Source organism: Candida tropicalis (assembly GCF_000006335.3).
Source record: "Candida tropicalis MYA-3404 genomic scaffold supercont3.6, whole genome shotgun sequence".
Lineage (NCBI taxonomy): Eukaryota > Fungi > Ascomycota > Pichiomycetes > Serinales > Debaryomycetaceae > Candida > Candida tropicalis.
This window is the reverse complement of record NW_003020058.1, coordinates 138,778-158,919: the sequence shown is the minus strand read 5'-3', so window position 1 is coordinate 158,919 and position 20,142 is coordinate 138,778. Positions and strand designations below refer to the sequence as shown.

At 32.2% G+C, this 20,142-nt stretch overlaps 5 protein-coding genes across 5 annotated transcripts; 1 reads left to right on the top strand and 4 right to left on the bottom strand. All coding sequences in view use genetic code 12, as the record gives it.

Annotated features, from left to right (window-relative positions):
* Positions 1 to 44: 44 nt before the first annotated feature.
* CIS2 (gamma-glutamyltransferase) lies at positions 45 to 1,958 on the top strand (the record flags this gene model as incomplete). Its single annotated transcript, XM_002550012.1, has 1 exon — positions 45 to 1,958. One exon carries the CDS (start codon positions 45 to 47, stop codon positions 1,956 to 1,958), a length of 1,914 nt encoding a protein of 637 aa, XP_002550058.1.
* A 151-nt stretch (positions 1,959 to 2,109) lies between these two features.
* CTN1 (carnitine O-acetyltransferase) lies at positions 2,110 to 4,386 on the bottom strand (the record flags this gene model as incomplete). The annotated part of the gene is made up of 1 exon (XM_002550011.1): positions 2,110 to 4,386. The coding sequence occupies one exon, from the start codon at positions 4,384 to 4,386 to the stop codon at positions 2,110 to 2,112; it is 2,277 nt and encodes a 758-aa protein (XP_002550057.1).
* A 2,658-nt stretch (positions 4,387 to 7,044) lies between these two features.
* Positions 7,045 to 10,797, bottom strand: MSB1 (Msb1p; the record flags this gene model as incomplete). Its single annotated transcript, XM_002550010.1, has 1 exon — positions 7,045 to 10,797. One exon carries the CDS (start codon positions 10,795 to 10,797, stop codon positions 7,045 to 7,047), a length of 3,753 nt encoding a protein of 1,250 aa, XP_002550056.1.
* Positions 10,798 to 13,334: 2,537 nt separating this feature from the next.
* SKO1 (Sko1p) lies at positions 13,335 to 15,530 on the bottom strand (the record flags this gene model as incomplete). Its single annotated transcript, XM_002550009.1, has 1 exon — positions 13,335 to 15,530. The coding sequence occupies one exon, from the start codon at positions 15,528 to 15,530 to the stop codon at positions 13,335 to 13,337; it is 2,196 nt and encodes a 731-aa protein (XP_002550055.1).
* A 990-nt stretch (positions 15,531 to 16,520) lies between these two features.
* On the bottom strand, positions 16,521 to 18,455 carry MNS1 (mannosyl-oligosaccharide 1,2-alpha-mannosidase; the record flags this gene model as incomplete). The annotated part of the gene is made up of 1 exon (XM_002550008.1): positions 16,521 to 18,455. One exon carries the CDS (start codon positions 18,453 to 18,455, stop codon positions 16,521 to 16,523), a length of 1,935 nt encoding a protein of 644 aa, XP_002550054.1.
* Between the last annotated feature and the right edge of the window lie 1,687 nt (positions 18,456 to 20,142).

Here is a 20,142-nt window from a genome sequence, read left to right as displayed (position 1 = left end):
AACCTACTCACAACAAGAAGGATACTTGAAGATCGTTTTCCAAAATGAAAGTTGATTCGTCTTTTACTAACCACAGCAGGTCATATAACAGATCTAAGTTATTCCGCTATGGTTTATTTTGTTGCTCATTTATCATGTTAATCATTTATTCCTTATCAGCAATTTACCCCAATAAATCACCAACAGACTCACCACTACTACTACAACAAATTCCACAAGATCTCACTAGATCAGATCCATATGTTGCATTACATGTTGATACAAATGATGATCCATTATCTGATAAAATAGGCCAACCAGATTTGCATCCATCTTTGGAACATCTTCATACTGGACAAAAAGCAATGGTTGCAAGTGATGTTCCAATCTGTTCAACCATGGGTAAAAACATTTTATTACGTGGAGGTAATGCTGCAGATTCTGCGATCACGGTTGCATTATGTATTGGATCAGTAAATTCACATAGTTCTGGAATAGGAGGTGGTGGATTTATTATTAGTAGAAATAAAGGAAATGTAATCAGTTTAGATGCTAGAGAAATGGCTCCAAAATTAGCTCGTAAACATATGTATGGGAAACTGGAAGTGTTATCAAAAATCGGTGGATTAAGTATTGCTATTCCGGGTGAACTTAAAGGTTTAGATGAATTATTCAAATTACATGGGTCAGGAAACTTAACGTGGAAACAATTGTTTGAACCTGTTATCGAGTTAAATAGAAATGGGTTTAAATGCCTGAAAGTATTTGAAACTGTATTAGCAAAAGAATATGAATTAGTGTTACTGAAAGTTCCCAGCTTAAAAGAAACTTGGGATTTCATTTTCAAAGAAAATGGAAAATTAAAAACTGAAGGTGATTGGATTAAAAGACCAAATTATGCAAACACTTTAGAGATGATTGCTAATAATGGAAGTTCTGATATATTCTATGATCCAAATGGTCCAATTGTGCAATCTTTAGTTTCAACTATTCAAAATTGGGGTGGTATAATAACTCCAAAAGATTTTGCCAGTTATAAAGTGAATTTGGAATCTCCTTTAGTATCAACAATTGATAATTACACTTTTTACACTTCCAATGGGGTATCATCTGGGTTGGCATTATTATCAGGATTGAACTTTTTCAATAGAGTGTATGACAGTTCGGATAATAAGTCTCTTATCACTCATAAACTCATTGAAAGTTTCAAATGGTTGAGTTCAATTAGAACAAGGTTTGGCGATATTGATAATCGTCAAGAATTGATTGATAAATATAGCAATAATTCCTGGATTGATGAATTATTAAATAATGGGAAATATTCAGATAATACTACCTTTCCATGGCAACATTATGATCCAAAATATGAAATTGTTGAACCTCAAGGTACTTCACATTTTTCAATTATTGATGAAAATGATAATTCAATATCAATGACAACAACGATTAATTTATTATTTGGATCAATGATTTATGATCCTAATACAGGAATTATTTTAAATGATGAAATGGATGATTTTTCATTACCTAATTTGAATAATGCATTTAATTTAACTCCATCGATTTATAATTTTATTTACCCTGGTAAAAGACCATTAAGTTCAACAGCACCAACTATAATAATTAATAATTTTACAAATTTAACTGACTTTTTAATTGGTGCTGCTGGTGGAAGTAGAATTACAAGTGCTGTCTTACAAGCAATTATTAGAATTTATTATTTGAATCATGATTTAATTGAAACCATATCCTTCCCAAGATTACATCATCAACTAATTCCTGAAAGTATAATGGTTGAAAACATCACTGTTTTAAATGAAGCCCATGATGGAATTGTTGATTATTTACAAGGATTAAATCATACATTTCTTGAAACAGGTGCATTGACTGCAATGAATGGTATCAAGAGGGCAAAAGATGGTATGTTACATGGTGTTTCTGATTGGTGGAGAAAACGGGGTGAAGCTGATGGATATTAAAGGTGTATTTAACCATTGTAGAGATTTTTTTTTAGTGTTGCAAACAGAAATAAATAATCGTATAATAAATAAAATAAATAAATAAATAAATAAAAAATGCAAATCATTCTGGGATTTTTTTTGTTTTGTTTTGTTTTGTTTTGATAACCAACTAGTATTCACTCAATCTCAATTTCTTCCCAATTTCACGAATACTGAAACCAGAACCAGCACGGTGTAAGAATGGAGGTTCTGGAGATTGGCCTCTACTTTTAATATCTTCTTCACCCATATCGAAATAACCATACCCACCCAAAAGTGTACTCAAGTTATTTGGTTTTGGTTCAACAAGAGCACCATCCGGAGTAGCAGCAATGGTGGTTTCTTTGTTGTTGTTACCAATGGCTTTTTCTAATTCAATCTTTAATTTTTCCATAGATTGAGCTTGTTTCCAAATATTTTGGATTTCTAATAAATAAGAATTCAAAGTAACTAAAAATCTTTGAGTTTGACGATGCTTTGAAGATGCACAAATGGAAATAGAATCATCCTTTAAAATATATCCAATACCAAAACCATTAGCTGAAACTGGACCAAATCCAAATAATCTCAATGAAGGGTTACCACAATTTGAAGTGGAAATGATTGTATTATTCAACTTATCCCAACCAGCATCAGCAAAAATTTCAGGAATAGTTTTCAATAAATCTGGATTTTTCAAATTGTTGTGATTTCCAACAATAGTAGTTGAATCATCATCATCGGTGTTTGAATCAGTTTGCGCGATAATTGTATCATCTCTCGATAATTCAGTTGAAGTTGGCTCCTTATCATCGTTACTTTCAGCATCTTGTAAATATCTTTTCCAAATACAAAATAACCCATATAAATGACGATCAACACCTTGACCAGCAGAACTCATTCTAGTTTGTTGTGAATGTTTGGTACATGCTTGGTTCAAATATTCTAATTTCTTTTGAATTGAAACACTTGAATCAAAGAATTTACGGACAAATAAGTTTGATTCTTGAGAAACAGTTCTAATAGCTTCAGTTCTACCATGATAGAATTGTTTAGTCATGGCTGGTTCATAAGTACATTCAACTTTACCATAAAGTGCATAATAAGTAGCTTGAAATGCCATTTGAACAAAAGCATCTGGAGAAAATTTCATCTTCTTAATTTGAGTAGAACCATAGTTTTTAAATTCCAAATGACGGAATTCATTTTGATTGATTAAATCAGACAATCTAGTTTCACCAAATCTTAATGCCAAAGATAAATCAGGAGTTAATTCCCATTCTAACTTACGTGGAACAGTGATTAAATCTTCCCCATCTAATTCTTTGTAGTTAGTAGTGGTGTTCCATAATGAAGGAGCATTGCTGTTGATGGAATTAGCAAATGATAAAATAGAATCAGTGTAAATGTCACTAACAAATCTTAAAACAGTATGACCATCAACACCAGTGTGTTCAAAATTAATACCAGCTTTAGCATTTTTGGTGACAATGATTTGTAATTTATCATACCATCTGTTGGTACAAGTACCAACTTGAATACCGTTATCCAAAATAGATAATCCACAAAGCATGTTCTTTGATAATTCAGATAAATCATTGATGACAATATCATCAAAACACAAAACAAATAAAGCGGAATCAATAATTGATAAAACTTCATGATTAACTTTATTGTTTGAAGTGGACATCAAATTGTTTCTAACGTTTGCCCAAATTCTTCTGTTTTCGGTAGTTAAAACACCAAAGGAACTTTTAGCAACTTCATCGTGAGGAGTTCTTAAAGAATCATGAATAATAGATTGGAAATTGACATTCAATTCGGCATCACTTAAAATCAAGTTATTCTTACTATCCAAAACATCAAACCAGTAAAATTGTGATTTGGACATAACCACAATATGGTTACTTGTAGGATCACTTTGCATCACACAACCTTCATTAGATGGAATTCTTGAAGCACCAAATAATTTAGTATATTGATACATACATAACGGTTTGCCGTTCTTCAAAGTATCAACACTTAAAGTTTCATTCTTCAATGCTTGAATGAATTTCAAAGAAGACATGACTAAACTAGTTGCTCTTTTAACTTGAGGATTAACAGAACTAGACTCGTTGGTGAAAGGATCATCTTCTAATAAGAAAAAAGGGTTCAAGTTTAAAACAACAGGAGAATCATAATTTAAGTAAGAATCGTACCAAAATTGTTCGATATAACTTGGTCTGGTTTTAGCATATTCACGTAATGCTGCATCTAAATATTGACCAGTACCATTTTTAAGGAAATTTTCAACGGCATTTTTAGTCTTAATATGTTCTTGTTCCGTTTGTAATGGGCGTAAAACATTCAAATAATTTCCACAAGTTTGATTTAAATCAGGAATAGGAAGTTTTTCCAAAGTTTCTTGAAATTCATAAGTTGACATTATAATGATGGAGTATAATAGTAATTTGTGAATTGAAAGTAGATAAACGTGTTCTTAATCAATAAGCAATCAAATAAATAAAAAAAGTAATGGGAGTAAAACTAATAGTAAATAAAAATAATTCAAAAAGAAGTAAAGTGGTAATAAATAAATAAATAGACTTAAAGTCAAAGAGTAAAATAAAAAAAAAAGATCCAAAATTTGAAAAGAAAAGGAATGGGAAATTTATTGAAATATTTATATTCTTGTCTAAAGGCAATGTAAGATTAAATAAATATATGAATTAATAAATTTTTTTTAAAAAATCCTGTTGAAAGAATAAACTGACTGATATTACAAAGAATTGAGAATAAAGAAAGAAAAGAAAATTTGTGGGTGAAGGTGATCAGGTCGTGCAATCTGGATAATTCTCCACAAAAATTTTAATTAACTTCAAATAAAAAAAAAATCCTCGGAGTTTTGAACAATGGATAATTTTAGTTCACACACACACACGCACGCACTCATTCACACACACTCGCTCCGTTAGAAGAGCAATACAATCACGAAGAGAGGATGAGTCGGACAGAGCGATTAAACAGTATTATAGAATCTCTGCTCATTTTTAATGGTGGTGAATTATTAATTGTTGTTTATTCATCATGACTATTCTAGGTTATATACATTGAATAACTCCTTTAATTTTAAGTAGTGTACAAGTGATAAAACAGAAGAGGAAGAAGAAAAAAAAAACTCCGAGATTTTTTTTTTTTTTTTACTTTGTTGTTCATTTGATTATTCTGATTATCGACCAATAAAATTGCTTTGCTATCAATAAATTCTCATATACAATAAGAATAAATAATAAGAGATATTACTGCACGGTACTGTGCATTATTTTTTTCATTATTATTAAAAAAAAAAGTTATACATTTTGTATTTTGTACATTTTGTGGGGCAATGGAATCACAAAGACGTTGAAAATATTTACACACATAAAATCTCAAACTGAGTTTTTATTTTATTACATCATTTGTATGAATTCAATTCAGCACTCCTTTTTTTTTTGCTTTCTTTCTTTCTTTCTTTTTCTTTTTTAATCAACTCTTTCTTAATCGTCTGATTTTTTTTTGTTGCTTAAAAACACCTTCCTTACTTCCTTTTTTTTCACTTGTTTCATTTCACTTCATTTAGATGTCGCAGATTATTCTTTGTTGTTCAGTTTTTATCTTATAAATGAATCAATGATTCGTTAGGGCGTGTCCTTATCAATACTTCGTTCACTTTTTGTTTTTTTTAGTCATGATTTACACGACAAAAACACACAACTGAGTCACTTGATAAAGCATAACTTCCGTTTATCCTTCATCTACAAAAACGGGTAGACCAGTAATCTTGTAATCTAAAGCTAAGCAAAACATACTATTATAAGACAAACCTTATTACAACATCTATTGTTCTCAGGTATTGTTACTAAGGAGTTAAAGAGATGGTTTATCCAAGGATATTTAATTGCAAATATTGACAAGCGTTTATCCTATTCCGTCTCTTTATGTAGATATAATTTCTATCATAATCATGTAATATAAATCTCTTAAAAAACAAAACAAAAAAAAAATATCTATTCTTTTGTAATTACATATTTTAGAAAAGAAATTATACAGATTGTTCAAGTGAAAGTTCAATTACTCCCCCTCTTGACATCATTCGGATAATAATTCAATTGAGAATTGAAGAAATTTATGTGACACATGTGTCTATCAATACAATCAATATAAATTCTTCGGAGTTTTTTTATATATACATGCTTAATTATTGATGATGAAATATGGAGATTAGTGTGCATGAAAAATGAAAAAAAAAGAATAATATGACTAATATATGCATAAACAGGAAGTAAGAAATATCTTATGTAACTTAATGAAAGAATCAACCATCGGGTCAAGGAAATATCAACTTACAAAACAATACTCTCTTTTTTTTGACTTCTTTTCTATATATCTGGTCTAAAATCATTATTGATTATGTATCATCGGAGTTTTAAACCAACCATAATACCCGAATATGCATCAATTGATTAACTTTCAACATCCTTTCAAAAACTGTTATCCCCTATTGTTATTATTATTATTTATTTATCTTTCAGTTTTAACAAACCGTAAGGTTTCGTAATGAGTATTTTGCAATTTTTTTTTTCTTTAAATAGTACATATCCCCGGATTATTAATATAATAGACTCTACTTACAATATGTCTAATCTCATATTTGTGTTGTATTTCAATGGTTGTTGTCGTTGTTGTAAGTGAATAATTTTTTTTTTTTTGATCCATGGATATTCTTCATGGCTATGTCAATCAAAATTGTTCCTTAAATTATATATTTTGTGTGATAAGAAAATATTAGACTCTATCATGATTGGTTGATTTTTTTTTTCAACGTTATCATCTTTTTCTTAAGTTTATTTATAAAGCTAAATTTATATTTTGTCTCATTTAGCACATGATTTAATATTGAATATATTGTAAGATGCTTAAACCAATTTACGATTACATCAATTGATGAATGAATATACCCTAGTTATTGAATTGTCCTATTTAATAATACATTTTATATAATATACTCAGAAATTAACTAACCCCCACTAGTTTTGTTCAACCTTAAATATTAATCATCTCTCTTTTAAATACCAAAACTTCCTTGAACAAATGCGTTTCTTAAATTAGCTTTATTTGTAGTTTGATTCTTATTATGTTTAGCTCCCATAGGTACCATATTTATCATTTGATCACTCTTATGAGTATGTGGGATTTGTCCTCCTACGCCTCCTCCCATCATTCGTGAATTTCCATTCATCATCATTGGCATATTTCCTCCCTGACCTTGCATCATCATCATCATTGGCGCTTGTGGTTGTTGATAATATTGATATTGCATTTGTGGTGCATATTGTGGTTGATAAGGATGTGTTGGCTGTTGATATCCTCCATATCCCATTGGTTGTGGAGAATATGGTTGTTGTTGTTGTTGAGGGGGATGAGCCGGTCTTGGCATATATTGCGGTTGAGGTGGTGCTGGTTGGAAATGTTGTGGATGTGGAGGATGATACAGATGTGGTGCACCAGGTGGTTGTTGATTATAATAACCTGGTTTCATCATAGGTGATGGAGATGGATTATAACCACTTGGTTGCTGATGAAGATTAGGATGGGGAGTAGGAGCAGGAGCAGGAGCTGTTGATAATTGTGCATGTGCCATTGGTGGAGTTGCATTGAAAACAGTTGGTGTTGGAGCATTAGTTGGTGGTTTCTTGTTACTTTTAATTGGAGTATTTGTTTCAGAAATCTTATTAGTGTCATTAAGCATCATTGTAGGTGGTATTAAATGATCTTTACTGCGTTTTTCATCTTGCATGAAATATGGATGTGCTGGTGAATCTGGTCTATTTGGCATATTTGGTGGATGTTGAGAAATAAAAAGATTGTACTGCTCTTTAGGTGCAACCAACAGTTCAGCTGAATGTAACCCTGGTATATTTGATGGTGGTAATTTTGGAGAACTGACAAATCCCATACTTGGTGAATTCATAATCATATTTGGTTTTGGCGGTGAAAGATCAGGTACTGAAACACTTCCAGGCATTGGTGAATGATCAATTGCTTGTTCATCAACATTATCTCTTTCAAATTGACCATCTCCTGGTGTTGGCAATGGCTTGCTTTGATCAACTGGTGTTCTCTTGATTTTCTTTGGTGATTTCTTCTTTGGAGTTTTCTGTTCTGTAGATGATGATGTAGATGAACCATCTTCCTCCTTTTCCTGGTTGTTCTTGTTCTTCTTTGGTGATGATGAAGGATCTCTATTTTTCTTTTTAGTGGGTGATATAGGTGCACCTGGCATAGGTGGTGGTGGAACATTAGAAGGTAAAATAGCAAATGGAAATCCAGCTGCTTGTGCTGCTGCTAATTGTGCCGCTTCAGCTTGTTTAGCTAATTTCTTCTTCTTTTCCTTGTGTCTACGTTTCTTTTCTTCCTTTCGAAGTCTGATTTCTTCTTCATCGGTTTCATTATAATCGTCTTCCTCCTCTTTCTCTTCTTCTTCGTCATCCTCATCTTCTTCTGCTTCTTCACTATCGTGGCCATGATCATGTTGGACTATAGTGTCTTCACCAGAATTACCAGCAGCATCTAAAGGTGGAAGTCTACGTTGTACTGGACTAGTGGTTTGTGGAGGTTGTAATTTTCCAACCGATGGAGATTCAAATGGAACATAATAATTATCAAACGGTTCAAGTGATGTATTTCCAGGTTTTTCTTCTTCTAATTCAGGATGGTAAACATCAAATGGTTCATAATATTTATCTTCTTTCAATGTATCAATAGTATTATTATCACTTTTAGATGGTGAGAATGTATTATCTGGTGTTCCTGATTGTCTGTTATTTGAAATCAGATCCAATGATCTTGGTGTACTTGTATATGGATCTAATGAAGGTGGAGCCTTTCTAGAAACAGGATTATGTCTTGTTGGAATAACATCGGCTGTCGTTAATTTAGTGAATCTTGATACAGCAGAATGTAACTCCCTTGAAGATATAAAATTATCATCTTCATGTGGCACTTGATTTCTTTGCTGTTGATTATTGATATGTTCATCATGTTCACGTATGAGATCTGATGTTACTGATGATGGGTAAATATAACTAAATTCATCACTAAACAGCTTATCAAACAACTCGGATTCTCTATCAACTTTTGGTGGCGGTGGCGGTGGTGGTGTTGGAGAATTTCTAGAAGATGTTGCAGTAGTATCATCCAGATTATGTTTATTATACCCTGTTTCTTTGGACTGAAATGAATTTTTCTCTGATTCAGAGGATGAAGATCCCGTTGAACTATGTGTATTGGTAGTGGGTTTGATGTTGTTGTTTTTGGGTACAGGAATTTCCATGGTCTTTGAAGGTAGTGGTGGCAATGGGACATCTTTATATTCTTCCATAGATATTTGTCTTCTATGTTGCTTGCTTAACATTCTTCTATCTAAATTAAATCTTTGCAAGTATCCTTCTGAACTCAATGTTTTTTCAGTAATTACAATCCATTTTTGAAATCCTAAAACTTCTGCTTCAACAACTATTGAACGTCCAAAAATTTGTTTAGATATTGAAGGTTGATCACTACTTAAAGTAGATAACCAAGTCCAAATATAATAATCTTGAATTGCTACATCTTTGATAGTGATCTCAGAAAATAGTGGAATATCAGAATCAACCTCAATTTTTGATGCATCCCATCCAGGTATCAAATTATATTTGGATGTGATTGGTTCTGCGGAAATTCTAGATAGTATTCGTTTGGATTCATCAGTTAATGAATTGACAATTTCATATGTTCCTTTTTTAGTGAATAAATTTTTCAATATGGTGTAGTTTTCAATTGATAAGAAATCATCTTTTTTATCAAACTTTAAACTGTGTCTAACTTTACTGATCAATTCATATGGATTATTAGAAGGTTGGGTTGTAGAAACACAAACACAAGGAATAGTAATGAAATTTCTTAATAAACCTCTGTCTGATTCATGTTCACTTGAAGGAGGATATTGAGTGGTAACCAATAAAGATTGTAAAGTTTTAGGAATCTTTAATGTTTCAGTATTTGTTTCAGGTAACATTGATCTTAAAAATGCCAATACCAAATGAAATAACGCATTGGTTGATTTTTTCCAAGAGTCAACTCCTTCAATGAAATTGGTTTCTGGATGTTCTTCAGTGGCATCATAAAATGGAGTATTTAAAATTTGTTTTTTGCAACTAAATGCCCAAACACTTGCCATTTTACTGATTTTTCTTCCACTTAAATAATTAAATTGAGAATTTGAAGTTACGCTTAAAATTAAATCCAAGAAATCATAAACAATTGATGCATGAGCAGGAGATGATAAACATTTTGGCATTATTGTTAAAAATGCATTCTTAGGATATCCTTTTTCCTTTTCACGACGTTTAAATTCAAGATAAATATCCCAGCCGATAACTTCATTATGTGGTAATCTTGACCAGAAAAATTTTAAACCACAAATTAAAGTAAATTCATCAGTTTTAGAACATATATGGTATAAATAATTTTCATCGTTATTTTTCAATTCACCTTTTGGAGCAATTGAAGATAAGAATAATTCCAATTTTTCATCATTTATTTTGGATCTAAAAGGTAGAAAAATATGAGGGGTTTTGGTACCTCTTTTCTTCAACTCTTGAGTGATTATATGTACAATTGATTTTAAATTTTTTCTAGTAAACTGATCTGATTTCATGATCCCGGCATCAGTTATAGTATTTGAAGTAGGTGATAATAAAGACCGGTAGTTTTTATTACCCCCACCAGTAGTTGGTAATTTTGGTAGATTTAAATCTTGATGTCTGGTTTTTGGCATTATGATAATATTCAAATATTATTAAAAGTACATGAAAAGTTGAAGCGTGATAAAGAAAAGGAGTGTGAATAAAGTTGGCAATAGTAAAATAGTAATCCGGAATAGGTCTGTTGTCTGGAAGGATAAGCCTGATCTCAAGTGGTAGTGCTAGTTTATAGGCTGAGTTCGAGAATGAGAAATGGTTTTATGATTGATAAAATGATTTGTACAACCTCAAGATCAATACAAAACCAGAAGGGAAACAAAAAAAAAAACAATGATTAGCAACCCGTTGGTTATATAGTTGTTGTATAAGAAAGAAGAAGTAGAAGAAAAGTAATCTTGTAATTAATAAATTGTATTTGTAAAAGAAAGAAAAAAAAAAAAAATCAAAAGGGAAACGAGATGAAAAAAAAGGAAGCCAAAAAAAAAAAACACGAACTTTTTATTTTTGGCATTCATGAAACTGATCAAATAAATTAGTCAAATTTATTATGTGAATCACATATTACAAATGACAATTATATTTGTTTTAGACATTGAAATGTATATGGGGTTATATATGAGCATGTGTGTGTTTCTTAACCATTTGAGATTTGGTTATATTTTGTTTAATCCCAAAAAGTAATTTATTTATATGTAAATGTACACCCAATACTTCAATGTTTAAAGGTGTAATGTCAATCTTTTTGGTGTATCGCGTCCCATTATATTCATTTGTATTGTCAATCTTTTATTTTTTGTAATTGTTTTATCTTTCTTTCTATCTATCTATCTATCAGTAGCTTTATTCACTGGTCAATTAAATAACATATGAGTTGTCCTAATTCCTCATGATAAAGGAATGTTAAATAGGGCACTCTTGGTAGTTGTTTATAAAATGAAATTTTTGCATCGTCTGTAGCATTGTCGTGTGCGTTTTGTTGAAAAAAAAAAACGTATTTCTCCTTTGTAGAATGAGTGCATGCCCATCTTCACTACAATTACAACTAGAAGAAGAAACAATTAGCCTAGAGTGAAAGATTCTTTGCAACTCCATTGAAGTACAGAACTCATTAAAAGTCAAAGTTCTTTCTTCACCTCTTGTAATTTTTATTTGTCGGTTATTGTTATTGTTTTTGTTTTTGTTTTTCGAGTATTTGATGGGAGATCTTTCCTAATTTGGTTGTTTGGTAAATAAAAAGGTACGCACGGTTTGTTTCTCAACATAATGTGCAACCACAAATACACGACCCCTTTTTTTTGTTTCTCTCTACGCAACCGTTTATTTCTATGGAGAATTACAAAGAAAACAAAACGAAACAATAATTTTTCAAAGCCACAAGTTTTTTTTTTTTTATGGATTCAGATTCCAATGCAAAACACTTAATTATGATGGATTCAAGACGCGTCTCTTTTATTTAAACTGATGAGAGGGTTGTTGATATGATTATAAAGGTCTAGAATCGCGTTCAAATTAGTGTTGGATCGATCATGTTTTTTTTTTTCTTTTTTATAAATAATTGTTTGCCCAGTGAATGATTGAAACTGATGACCAGCAGTAACAAAAATGGTTATAGATAATCTAATCGTTGTGTTAAGTTATCCAAAAAGAATATAATCTCTAAAAGAAAGAAAAAAGGAGACCTTTACTATTCAATCATGTGTAAATGTAAAATAGAAGAACATAATCTAGATAACTGCATAACCAAATAATCCATTAATTTAACTAAGAAATGTAATTAAATTACACTTGTCAATTGTAAACTCGTTCATGATTGTGAAAAACCGCCTTTTTTGTGTTTTAATTACATGAGTCAATACAACTGAATAATTCTTGCATTGACGATGAATGAATAAAATTGTAGACTGCAAAATTGTATATTATAAATTACATTGAAAATCATACAAATTTCAAACAAAAAAAAATATATATATAAAAAAGAACACAACAATACTCATCACTTTCATGTTCATGTTCATTAATTGATTATAATTAATCAATTCATGTACTTTCAATTTCATTTATTCTAATGTGAATTTTATATGATCTTTAAAATTCTCTCTTTCTCATTAATATTTTCAACTAATATATTTGTTCATTGATTTTACATTCTCCATTGACCCCCCATCTTCCTTCCCCAAGATAGTAAAATTGTGCCTTATCACAAAAACTAATACATCAAGAATGCCAAAACTAAAAAAAAAAAAAGACAGTAAGAAAATTTCAATATGTCAACTGTAAATCTTTAAATATATTGATCATCGAGGGTTATGTGTATTTTTTTATTGTTGGGTTATTTTTATTCACTTAAGTCACCGATCTTCGTCTTAATGCATGAAATACTAGCCATACAGAGACCAGTTAATTCTTTATTACTTACGTATTCAGGATAAATGACAAATGTACCTAGCTGCCCTTAAATATTTTCCTCTACTGTCTGATATTCAAAAACTTAAACAAAATATTAAATACAAAGTACATTAAAAGTATACTAATAATTAAATAATAATAAAAGTTCTATAAATATAAGTAATCACACAAATTATATGAATAACAACAGCATGTCAAGTTTAGTTCAAAATGGCGCAACTGTGGTGGCTGTGTTTGCTGCTCCATTATTAGAATTCATGGCCGCTAAATTAGACATGCTACTAATGGCTCTTAAATCTCTGCCATTATTACCACCATCTCCACTGTCAACTCGGTTATTATTTCCATAAACTCCTACATTACTTCCCATGGCTGCAGATGCAGCCGCAGGCAAGTCTGTCAAACTATGATGCGAAGTTATGGTTGTTCCGGCATTGTTAACCACACTAACTGGTCTGCTATTATGTTGTTGTTGTTGTTGACCAAAAGAGACTTCTGGAGTTGCATTTCTTGTATTTGACTGTGTCGAATCATGATCACCATTAACACTAATTGGCAAAGGTGGTGCCATGGTGCTTGTTGGTGCAGATGGTGGATTGTCAGTGTTACTGTCTTCAGCACTAGTAACAGCCTGTGGCGGCGGTGGTGCTGCAGTGGTGGAAGCCCCTGCTGCTAGTGGGACATTATTCAAAGTAGTAGGAATAGTAGATGGCATAGATGTCATATTTGTATGTGCACCTTCAGTAACTTGGGTGGCAAAATCAGCTTGCTGCAAAAGTTCATTTAATGCATTGAAGCCACCAATGTATTGAATAAACATCCCACAATCTTTATGTCCAGATATAACATTCTTTAACGTCATCAACTGGCTTCTTAATTGAGCAACTTGTGCCGATAACTCTCTATATCCAGTCAGATAAAATGCTAACTCATCTTCCATCTTTTGAATCAACTGTTTCTTACGTTGACGACATTTAGAAGCTGCAACTCTGTTTCGTTCAAGAAAATTCTTTCTCTTCTCTTCATCATTAGCTGTTTTCCTCTTACCCCTGCCTTTTCCTAATTTAGCTTCCTCCTTATCTTCAGATTTATCATCATCGTCTTTCGATGGTTGTTGCTCTGGCTGTTCTTGAGTAACAGGTTCTGATTCAGGTTCTGCCTTTAACTTAGCTTTTGGTTCTTTCTTCTTGGACTTTATAGTTCTAGGCTTTTTAGTTGCCAGAGGTTCTTCAACCAGTTTGACAGAGCTTTTTCTCTTTCTTGTTGTTGTAGCTGGAGGAGATGTAGACGCATTGTCTTGATTTATACTATTAGATGATGTAACAGGTGCAACAGGAACAGATGAACTTTTAACGGTTTCTTGTTCACTTGATATAGGGAATGACCCGACTGGGTTTTCAGGAATTGTATGTATCACTCCTGGTTGTTGTTGTTGTTGAGGTAATTGTTGAGCAATTTGTGGTGCAGCTGGTACTGTGGTAGAAGGTGCAGAAACATCTTGATTAGTTGTTGGTACATTTGGAATATTTGTGATTTCTTGAGTTTGTTGTGGAATCAGTTGTTGTTGTGATGGTGGTTGCATAAGTTGACCAGGAATATGAGCTTGCTGTGGTCCAACTATTGGTTGTTGCAGTTGTGGAAGTGGCTGTGGAAGTGGTTGTGGTTGTTGTGGTTGTTGGAGAGGTAAGGAAGTGTTAGAATTCATAGAAACCGGTTGAGAAGAGTTTGCTGGAATACCTAACAAACTAGACAACCCTGGAGTAATTGGTCCATTTAACAACGCACTAGGAGTTGACAATCCTGGAGCTAAATGACTACCAAATCCAAAACCACCCAAACCACCAGGAGTCAAACCCAGTCGTAAATTTGATTCGTTTGGAGTTAAACCAGTCTTTCGAATGCCTGATAACAACTGACTAAAATTCTGTTGCAGTTGCAGCTGTGGACCTTGCAGATTTTGATTGCCAATGAAATTGGGCCATAAGCTAGAATCGGGATTGTTTGTCAAGCTACCATTACTCAGTCCACTCGTATATTGTTTAGCAGTGCTTCCACCAGGAGATAATCCGATTGGAGGTAACCTTCTTCCGCCAGGGGTAAATAGCGGCGGTGTAATACCTGGTAGTTTCCCACTTCCACCGTCGCTTGATTGTTGGTTGATTGTGGATATATTTGGAATGTGCAAATTATGCTTGTTACTCGAGTTTCCATTATTCTTTGTCGAGGACGATATGGCACTGGTACTGGCAATACTATTTATTTCGGAGTTAGTATCATTATTGTTGTTGGTTGTAGTGTCATTGGCGAGCTCATTCAAGGACAAACTCGAAGACTCTTTAGTGGCAAATGAACGCTCGAATGGGTTTGGTTCCAAATCAAACTTGGATTTATGCTGAATCATAATTATTAGTTAGTATTTTGAAATATGGGACCTATGTCTAATGGATTTATGTAATCTATGTTAAAAGATAACAAAAAAGATTAAACATAAAAAAAAAAAATTGAATGGTAGAAAAATTTTTTACTTACGTCACTGGACATATTAAAATCTGTTTGTTGAACAAAAAAAAATAAAAAATCAAAACAAAACAATCACGTCTTGAAATATTATACGAATGATATGAGGTACAAGTTGGTAGTCAACTCTAATTTTCTTAATCCTGCTTATCTTAAAACTCTTTTGATGATATTCCTGTATGAAATCTAATGATCTGCTTGATATATTGAACAACTATCAATAAGGGTGCATTAAATTAGAAAATACAACAAGGGAAAATGCACACTTTGAGAATCTGAAAAAAAAAGTTTCTGATTTTTTTGCTTCCTTCTTTCCTTGGTTCTTAGTAATCAATGAAGGGAGTAGTAATAATAATAAAAAAAAAATTAAAAATGCAGATGAGCCAATCAAAATATCGTAATGTCGAATTCTGTAACTCCAAAAATACAAGATCGTTAAATATAAACTTTAATAAACAAAAAGTAGAGGGATCTAATAATCAAAACACAGATCTTAGCTGGCTCTTATTGTATGATTACCCAAAAAATTATATATCCTGGAGTTCAGTAGTGATTGTTTATCGCTTGTATTCCCCCAAACGGCAGCAAATAAACAAAAAAGAAAAAGAAAGTGGAAAGTAAAAAAAAAAATTGTTTACTTTTTTTTTGGCTTTCGTTGAAATGGTTTACGTCATTGGACACACAAAGATTTTTTTTTCTCTTTTTTGTTCTCGCTCTTAATGAAGCAAACAATCCCAGGATTATTAATAATAATAAATGCAAAAGGTGCAAAATTCACGTGGTTAATACACGTGATAAATAGAGAAGTACATGAGATATGAAAATACAAAATCAATACAGTAACTATAACTATAAACATATACAACAAATAAGACTATGACAAAACATCCATCATTTCATCTAATTTCTTTTTCTTTTCATTTATATCTTCATCTTTAGCCAATTCTGGGTTTTTTTCTAACGCCTCTTTAGCTTCTTGTTCTGCAGATTTATCAACTGGTTGTGCTTCTGGTGGATGATTCTTGTCAATGGCAACTTTAGATTCCATCATTTTTGGTTCTTTGTTTTCATCAATCTTTCTTCTCCATCCAGTCTTCAAATGCTCATTGGTGTCGAATTTAGGTAATGGATGTGCCTCAGTATTGAACACATATTCAGTTAATGGAATCTTATTCTCGTCATCAAACAAAAGATACAAATACTTCAATGTTTCAGCCCACCAGAATGACTCAGTGTTATCCTTAAACTTAGGAGATCCCTTGGATCCTAATGATGTGACATCACCAATTGACGAGAATGAGACATCTCCATCGGCATTGACGATCTTGGTGTATTTCATGAAATTCTTAAAGATTTCATAACCCATTTCACGGTACTTCTTGTCACCAGTTAATCTATAAAGAATAAATAATGATTCAACAGTTTCTGGACGTTGCAAATTGTGTCTGTCATTAGGCTTTATAGTGAAATCCTTTGATTTTGTAGAATCTTCATTGAAAACAACAATTTCTGGAGACAATCCTGTAGGAGAGACATCATGATACATCTTATAACAGGTATACGTCAATTCTTCACCCAATTTGAAGTCAGATTCTCGGTCCGCGTTCCATGACTTCAACTTCTTGGCTTCTTCCAATGGCAAACCATCAGTAGCACCAAGAGCCAATAATCCACCGTAGAAACAAACCAAGTGATCCATTTTAGGAGAAAACTTACCGCCAATACCTCTTTCTAATTCACCAATAAATGTTAATCCTGAAGGTTCTGATTTTCTAACAAGATGCTTCTTAACACCTTCAACAGATTCTCTATACATGTCCCAATATATTGGTTCATTGTTGTTTGTTTGCAAGTATTGCTTCAACAAATATTCATAGTAAGAGTCGCCACGGGATCCCAATCTAATTAGTCTACCTTGGAACTTACCCGTGTCAGGATTAACATAAATTGGAGCTAAACCGTCTTCAGGCTTATTTGCTTCCAAAGCCTGCATCACCTTTTCAGCCATGTTCCACCACAAAGTTTCACCAGTCAATTTAGCCAAATACTTCATTTCCAATTGAACAGTAGCTGCCTCAGCTGTTGATGAGGCACCATTGTCAACATGGTTCTTGATTCCTTTACCCGATTTCAAATTAACTGACAGGTATGGAATACCACTTGGTGTATCATATGCACCTCCCAAAGAGTTTGCCAATTGAACCGCTTTGTCCAAATAAACATCATCTTTACTCAAAGCAAATCCAGACAACAAACCACCAAGCATTCTAATAGTAGTTTCAAATGTATTCACCTTATAATCAAAATTGTAATCTAATTCGTCTCTAATCCAAACTTTAGCACGTTCAACTTCTTCATTACAATCCATAATCATTAATGTATCTAAAGAATCAACAATCATCCAGCCCAAAGGTTTTGGACCCATATTTTCACCTTGTTCAATAATTGGATGGTAAACATCATACCCCCATCCAAATTTCTCATAAGTGTGCCAAGAATCCAACATGGCTTTACGGACTTCATTCTGAGCCCTTTGCCATTTGGATTGACCGCCTGGAATGTTAAAGAAATAGGATCCACCTAAATTAGCTGCAAAGTAATATACTGCGTATAATAACATTGAATAAATGAACCCTTTTAATAGCATAACAATATGTTTCTTATGTTTTGATGAAGTTGATGCAGGATGAAGTCGAGATGAAGATGATGGTTTATCTTTATAATATAGTGGTAATGTACTTCCAGTCGGTTTGTCTTTATAAGTTGAATTGCCTCTAGTTATTTTTCCAAGTCCAAACGAAAAAGACATAAGCAGAAATATTTATATAATACAATCAAAATGAAGTTTTGCACTTATAATTGAAGCAAAACAAGGAATCAATTAGTCTAGGGGTTGTAGGAAGGGGCAGCAAATAGAAGTGTTCTCTTTTTTTTTTTTTCAAAAAAGGGGTCCCCGTAAGATCAAATTTGATATGCAAATTAAATGCAAAAAAGGTATAATATAATGGAAAACAAATATGTAAAAGTAAACAGGACAACAAATCAGAAATTGATTTATTTATCTTTCTAATAAAACAATTGAATAACAATAATAAAAAGAGGAAAGTCGTATGTATCCCTGCTTCTTGAATGTTGTTGTCTGTTAAATGGAATGATATACTGATTTTTTTTTGTTGACGTTTTTGATACTTGTTCTTTCTGGAGTAGCAAAAAAAAATAAGAAACTATCAAACGAAAAAAGTGATCAAACTATTAGATTCTTCGCACGACCTGCATCACGTGTCGCGTATAGCATGATTTTACGTCACATGGTTTGGATCACGAATTTTTATTTGATTTACTGCCGATCGGTTATAAATTTTTTACTTTTTATTTTTCAGTAAAATGCGGAGGAAGAATAATGCTCAATGTCATAAAACTGTAAAGTATATTTTAGAATCTACAAATAATTCTTTAACATATATCAAAAGTTCCCACTTCTTTAATGTGTTTCAAATTAACGGTTGTTCACTTGGTCTGGCGTGATGTTTTTTTTTTCTTGACTACTATGATAATCGATTTCTTTATCGATGCTTTATCTGTCTATGTGGAGTATTTTTTTTTTTTGATGATACTGCCGTAAGCCAAACCACAAAATTGATTACAAAGACCAAGTTCATAGACTTGAGATAGAGCCGAATGAAAATGGTTGATAAAATCAAGGCGTTATCCTTGGCATACAAGGGATAAGTACTTCCGCCTTCAACGTTAATACCATCCCTCGGAAGTGCCCAGTACAAGAACTTCTATCAAGAGGTTTAAGGTTAAACTATAAGCTCTTGGTATGTTTATGACGTAGAAGAACGTGTCAGCTTGCGTTATTTAATTTTATTGTTTTGTTTTGCAATCTGGTGAAAGGATGAAAATAAATCCGATCCTTACCCAAATTATACAGCATTTTCTCATACGTACGGTATCCCGTTAGTAGTCAATAGGCAAAAAACCAGTAAAATCACACAGGAAGCTAAAAAATTCTAAAAGCAATTATTCTCTTTACCCACGATAACTCTAATTGAATAATTGAACAAAGATTTAGTCGTCACTCCTTTTTATCATAACCAATGATTTGTGGTGGGGGTCATGTGTATTTCCTGATGCATACTCATCCCTGTCAACGAATACAGAATCACAAGTAACATAGTATCTAGTTGATTCAAGGAAATGCATCAAATATAAAAGCGATTGATATTTTCTACTGTTCCCCGTACTTTTCTTTTTTTTTTCTTCTTCTTCTTCTTCTTTTGTATTCTAAATAGTCTTGTCCTATTTGTTTTAATTATTATTTTCTTTTTCTTTTTGCATTGAATAATTGGCCATCTATAATTTCAGTTCCATTTCAACTGATTAAAGTAATTGCTTCATTTTAGCGTTGTACATTTTGCACTTGTTTTGTTAGATTATTGTTAACTGTTATTTTTTTCACTTTTTAATGTGTGAAGCGGAAATCACTGCACAGA